General features: G+C 37.4%; 1 protein-coding gene across 2 annotated transcripts; it reads right to left on the bottom strand.

Moving 5' to 3' along the window:
* Positions 1 to 232: 232 nt before the first annotated feature.
* Positions 233 to 4,731, bottom strand: bet1l (Bet1 golgi vesicular membrane trafficking protein-like). Of its 2 annotated transcripts, XM_030731508.1 has the most exons (5): positions 4,620 to 4,731; positions 3,619 to 3,704; positions 2,252 to 2,308; positions 1,672 to 1,860; positions 233 to 625 (listed from the first exon to the last, which is right to left on the bottom strand). In XM_030731508.1, exons 1-4 carry the CDS (start codon positions 4,636 to 4,638, stop codon positions 1,693 to 1,695), a joined length of 330 nt encoding a protein of 109 aa, XP_030587368.1. In that variant the 5' UTR covers positions 4,639 to 4,731; the 3' UTR covers positions 233 to 625; positions 1,672 to 1,692. The 2 variants fall into 2 exon arrangements, with proteins under 2 accessions (XP_030587368.1, XP_030587367.1); XM_030731507.1 differs by having other exon boundaries at positions 233 to 1,860; positions 4,620 to 4,728.
* Between the last annotated feature and the right edge of the window lie 2,036 nt (positions 4,732 to 6,767).

Raw genomic sequence — 6,767 nt, 5'->3', positions numbered from 1 at the left:
ATTGCTGCTTTTTATGGCAACAAAGAGCAAACCACAAAAAACTACTTAAAACACTGAATTTTCCTAATGAAGGCTTTTTATTTTTCATTTGATAATCAAAAATCTTTAAGACTGATTATGAAAAAATATGCATATTTTAATTTGTATTTCTATAATTATATAATCTGTAGCAGTACCCATAATGACCAGAACTTTAATAAAGCATATAAGAGCAATTATCCAGAACATGTTCTACAATTTAAACAATTTATTAGATATTATGAATATTTTCTGTCAGTGCTGTACAAGCAGAAAGTAAAACTCTATAACTTTTAAAAATATCCAAATGTCTGTTTCAGTGACTGCATGTGGAATAAAAACAATAGAGATATGAACAGTCTTAAGAAAGAAGACAGGTCCCAACATTTCCTATTATTAAAAGAAAACAGTCTGGAGTGCAAACACACTGAAAAAAAATTCATTCAAAGGATGCTCATAACAGGAACATATCAAAAGTCTTAAAAGCGGTCCTTCAAAACACAGTGACATCATCTGCTATCAAAGACCAGCCAAAAGCAGATGGCACCAGTTTTTGTACTGGTGCGGTTGACTAGTTTTGGTGGTTCACCTTCTGCAGATCTTTGACCTGGAAATAATAAAGACAAATAAAAGGAAAAAAATAACATAAATAAAAAACATTTAACCTTTTCTGTTTCTGTCTCACCAGGAATCCATTCCTTTCCTTTTTTGCATTTTTTTTTTTAAAGACAATGGGAAATATCAAAAATACAATGTTAGCCTGGCAGATTAAATATGTTGACTAAAGTTTCAGGTTGTTTCACACCTGCTGACTTTATTAGTGTCAGACTCAGATTCAGTTTCCTCTTGGTGTGACTCATTTGTGTGAATGTAGTATATAGTATAATACAGGCCAAACCAGCTACTGACTACTGAGGTAGCCAGTTTGATCCCAGGGGCCAGGACAGGAAACTGAACACAAGTCTTGTGTCAATGCAATGTGCATGTATTTTTAATGTGGTGGCTGACTGGTGTTTAGACAAGTATAAAGACACCATTCCTATATTTTTCTATATTTTCTTTTTTAACTCCTGTATTATAAATATCTGACCAATGATTGCAGTGAATGTTGAATCTTCGTGATGCATTTTGGTCTCCTTTATTGAGTTTTTGTGCATGAAAAGAAACTGAAACAAGACTGAAGAGCTCCAAGTTCTCATTGGCAGGTTTTGGAAAAGGTAAACAAGCTCTAGGTGTGAAAACGCCCTTATAATATTGTGTCGTCATGAAGTGAGACACACGGCACTCTGTAATGAATCATATTTTTTGGAAAGTTTCTCTTGATTGACAGGTTCATCAGCCTATTAGACTCAGATATGGTGGATGGGATTCCGACCTCTCCTGCATCCAGGCTCTGTCCTCTTCAGCCCAAATTAGGACTTACTGCTGCAGGACGGGATATAATCAGGGCCAACGGGAAGATTCCAAATTTCAGGCGTGTCATTACCTTCTTGTTTTAGAGTCTCCTGATATGACCACGCCCACTACTGTTTCCCCAGGTGAGCTGACCAACACCCCTGCTGGTCAGATCAATTCTGTTTCCACCCTGTTTTCTTTCTTTGGTGCAGAATTTTTTCTTAAAAAAAGTCGTATTTAAATCAGTTTTGACCTCACAGTTTAAAGTCTCAGCTCCAGTCAGTGGTGGATCCTGGAGACCAGATAGTAAAGTACAAAGAAGACCACGACCAGCCCCATGGAGATGTAGCACAGTATGCGGCGGTTGTCTCGTCCAGATCGGACCATGGTGGAGAAACGTTTCACGCTGCCAGTGAGCAGGCCTGTCGCACTCATGAAGTTTGAGTCCTAAAAGACAGAGAAGATCATTCTATAAGAAAAAAAAGTCTATATTTGAGACAGTATTACTTTGTATTTTATAATGTTCTCTCTGTTTGATAAATGTATCCATCTACACAGATTCTGGCAACACTGCTCTTTTTTTATACTCAGACTTTATTTAAATTTTCCTTGAAGCAAAATTTCTGGTTGGAATTTGAGGTCACAGTTAAAACTATGGATTGATGGTCAAACACAACCAAACAGTTCAGAGGCCACGTCATGCAGATAGGGTAAAAACAGGTTAAAAAAAAAAAAAAATCATGGAATATCTTCTGATTTGGTACATAATGGGAGAAGTCAAAATATCATCTCTTTTTAATAAAAGTTTAATTATGTCTATAAGGCAAGAAATGCTCACCATGCCATCAAGGTACTCGTTCTGATCGTCTACCTCTCTGTCAATGTCGTAAGCCAGCTGTGAGACAAAGACATGAGAGAAGGTTATATCTATAAGGACATAATAAAAATCATCTACTCCTTACCACATCGTAACCCTTAAGAATCCACAGTGACACTCGTGTCACGGTTTCACATGTCACGGAAATTTCTTTAAATAAGTTTGTAGTTTAATAGATTTTTGAAAGTCTTTATAAATTTTTCTCAAAGAGAAATGTGTGTGGGCTGAGGTAAATATAACTCAACAAAACATAAATAAAACATGACATACTACACTGTTATTACTTAACAATTATTTGTATAAAATCTGAGCCAAAATGGGAAAGCAGTGTATGAAGAACTAAGTATACTCCATGATTCAACAGAACAAGCCCATCACTGTGCTTGACAGCTGGTCTGAAGTGTTTGTGTTGATACTATCTGGCCAGACATGTCCACTTTGGTCTCATCTGTCCAGAGGACATGGTTCCAGAGGTCTTGTGGTTTGCTCAAATGCAACTTTCCTGTTATTTCTCTCCTAGCAACCCTTCTAAACAAGCCATACTTACTCAGTCTTTCTAATTGTAATCTAATTTCTTGCAAATGTTTATTTGTTCTTTAAAAAAAAGGAATCATTTGTGACATCAAAAAATTCGTCTCAGGGTTAAATTACAGGCACACGAAAGAACATGAGAGCAGATTCTGAAAAGGGAACACACAGCAGGGAAAACTCAAGAGCAGGATAGCAAAAATCTTCTTGGTTACCCTTTTATCCTTTTAGGCTATTGCTCTGTCACTCAGCATCTAACCAGCTTAGCTGCAGATTGGGAGGTGTCCAACTAAACAGGAAGTTGTAGGGATTTAAAACGTAACTGTTTGCTAAAACAGGCCCGAGTGATTCATCAACATAATCTGGTGAATATACATAAAACATCTTTTACATCCCCAAAGAGGTTTTAGTCATAAGTTTAAAACAATTATTAAGCACAACAGACATTTTGAATCAGTTTCTCAGAAATAACAGTAATCGTCATCTTCGTATGGTAACACAGACTAACTGCCTTGACTGTACGTAAACCAGTTGTTTTCATTAGTGTCTGCCCAAAGGCTCGTTCTGAGCCAGGAAGAACCTGGAGCTTGGTGTAAGAAGATCTTAATATCATGTAACTGTGTAGATGTGCCTGTTATCCCATTTCACACTGGAGCATTGGTTCTACACTAGGACAACAGTCAATACAACAATGATGCCAATGATGAAACTGGCCACCAATAGTATCATAATAACTAGAAACCTGCAGATTTATTAATCAGACTGGTTGCTGAAGGGGACACTTGTTGGTTGTTACTTACAGATTTCAGTCTGGAGACTTTGGAGGCCAGGTTGTCTGCCAGCCGTTTATTTTCAGCATCAAGTATATCATCCACAGAGCCATGTCCTAGAAAAGCACAAACGGAGAACATACCATCATCCTGCCACCAAAAGTTAGTGGTCATTTTTATTTTATAACAAAATTTATATATTTTTATAAAAAACAATTATACATATCTATAAAATTTTTATAACAGAATGTTCCTTGAATTGTTGTATTTCTGTTCAAAACTGCAGACAGACCTCAGATACACAGTTTGTGACCAGCACATAGTTCTGGACACATAACCTGGTCAGAACAGGTAATGTTCTGATTTTTAAATCCTGTTGAAGGAATACTCTTTATACATGAAACTCATTAAGCCAAAGACTGAATAAAGACATGAAGTAAAACCACAGCATTGCGCTGTCAAATGTATTCAGTTGGTAATGCAGAATGTATATAAATATATACATCTTTATGCTTGGCTCTAATTAGCTGCCCGGTCTGTTTTACACTGTTGGAAATCCAGCTCAGAGATTCGGTACAATTTCAGACTCTGCTATGGGGCCAACTGGGCCACCAAGCCGCAAGCTAGACATCCCTCCCTTATGAAATGAATATTTCAACTATATACGTTTGTAATCAGTTCAGTTCGAATAACATGTAGAGAAATGTGTACTCAATTAAAGACGATAGATTAATTGTTACAGCAGTTCAAATAATAATAATAATAATAATAATATCTGGCAGATGCCTCTCTAAAAGGTGATAAAAGTGGCATGAACCTTACAGGTTAGCACTTCTTTTTGCCAATCTAGAAGTACTCCAAAGCTAGTTAGCCTGCCAGCTAAGCTCTTGGGATTGTGAGGGTTCTAAGTGCAACTATCCTTAATGTTAAAGTTTTCAAATTTACCACACAGCTGTAAGATTAGCTCTGAGCTGACATAAACAGCATACAGGTGAATATTTAGGAGTGAATACGTGTCAAAACAACATTACCTCTGTTCCACTCCGCCATGTTGGTGAGTGACGTCACGATCAGCTGCGCACAGGATAGACGCACGTGACTGCTCTCTTCTTCGTCGTCGTCGTCGACGGTTTGCAAACAACACTGCAGTGTGTGTGTGTGTGTGTGTGTGTGTGTGTGTGTGTGTGTGTGTGTGTGTAGGTGTGGTGGTGGTAGTGGTGGCGGGGCGACAGGAGGAGGGGAGGTGAAGGAGCACGGGGCGCCTAATCAGCGCCGTTCCTCTGTTATTGATCATATCATATGCAAGATTAAGGAAAATCTAACTTATGAAATTCGTTTTCAGTAGAAAACAAACAAACAAACATGAAAAAAAAGAAAAGAAAAAAAAGCTGTTTCAGCCAACCTGTTGAACTTATAGAGGTTGTTCCAGAGTATAGGAGCATAGTCACCTCTGGGTTTAAAATAAGAGCACAGAACAGCTGAAAGACCCTGATTATATGATTAGCGAGGTCGACCAGTGGAATAAGGTCTCAGCAGGTCTGCTGTATAAGCAGCAGCTTGACCATATTTTCATTGATTTCCAGTCCAGTTCTTGTTCCTGACCATTTCAGATGAAATTTTATTTGTTTGTTAGGGTTAGGGTTAATTTTAATTTGTATCTTTAGGCACTTTGTTACTAGGAGCTTCTTACAGCCCCCCCCCACACACACACATGTATGTGTGTGTGTGGGGGGGCATTCATTAAGAATGGCTGCCAAAAAGCCATTCTTAATGAAGGGAACCCGAGACAAAAGCCCGAGGAGCAGTGAGTGTCCACAGCCATCTGTAAAACATGGTGAACATGGTGAAGGCTTTGTTATGGTTTGTCCCTACATTTCAGCCAACGTTGTGGAGAATTTGATGCAATTTTGAATGCAGAAGAGAACCTTCAGACTTTGATGCACCATGCAATACCTTCTAGAAAGCATATGATTGACAGTGGCTGCATTTTTCTTCAAGAAGCCCGGAGAACTATTCCTGAAGACTGCTTAAAGAAATTACAAGAGTTCAAGCTGTTCAAAGAATAAAGTTGGTCATACCAAATATTGACTTTCAAGCTAGTTAGAATTGTGCAAACTCTGTTTTTGCCTTGTAAACTGTATTTCCATGTATGTTTGCACATGATTCAATGAGACACTGCGCTTATTTTCTATTTTCCAAGCAAAATATAAAGAAATGACGGGTGGCTCAAGCCTTTTGCACAGTACTGCAAAGTTACATGTTAACACTTATAACCACAATGTTCTTTTTTTCTTTGTTTTTCTGCACACTTCTCTATTTTTGTTTGACAGTTTATCTATCCATTCTGTATCCTATATGTTCTTTATCCACTACATTTTAATAAAACATGTACTGTCTCCCTGTTTGTCCTCTATAGTGTTTTGATAATAGTTGCATTGTTGCATTTACTCCAGTATGACCTGAAAATATAATTTCTTTCTCTTCTGTTTTTTCCCTTTTCTCTGTGTCCCACCTGTGTTGCCACTTCTGTTTCATTTTTGATATTATTATTGCTAAATATGGCCAGCTATTCAAACTGTAATTATACAACTTAATAAAAAAAAAAAAAAAAAAAAGATTACCCTGGGTATCACATAAAAATGTATCTTCCTACAGCTATTCCTCCTCATCCGAACAAGCACTGTATTTTTCCTTTATTACAACATGTTACTGTGTGCACTAACACAGATCCATCTAACCAATGACTCAAAGTATTTTTTACAGGCTTATTTAATGAAGAATTATGTAATTAAAATTACATTTTGCTTAATGTTTGTAGCAACAAAAACACGAGACAAAATGGGACAGGTGTCCTGTGTATTGATAATATATGACCACTGGGTGGCAGCGTGCGCGCACACACAAACACACACACACACACACACACACACACACACACACACACACACACACACACACACACACACACACACACTGGGTTTTGCCATACTTTTTTTCTGATTGTCTGATTATATGTGTAAATACACAGTTGTGGTAGGAGGTTTACACTCATCATGGGCATGAGTGTCACAATAATTTGGGGCTTTTAATAATTTCTTTTAACTTTTTTCCAGGGTGGAATGATTGTACTGCATGCATCTTTAATGTCTTAAAAAAACCCCAAGAAGAAGATGAAGTTT

Source organism: Archocentrus centrarchus, chromosome 6 (assembly GCF_007364275.1).
Source record: "Archocentrus centrarchus isolate MPI-CPG fArcCen1 chromosome 6, fArcCen1, whole genome shotgun sequence".
Taxonomy (NCBI): Eukaryota; Metazoa; Chordata; class Actinopteri; order Cichliformes; family Cichlidae; genus Archocentrus; species Archocentrus centrarchus.
The sequence above is the reverse complement of the archived record's forward strand: the minus strand, read 5'-3'. Positions and strand labels throughout refer to the sequence as shown.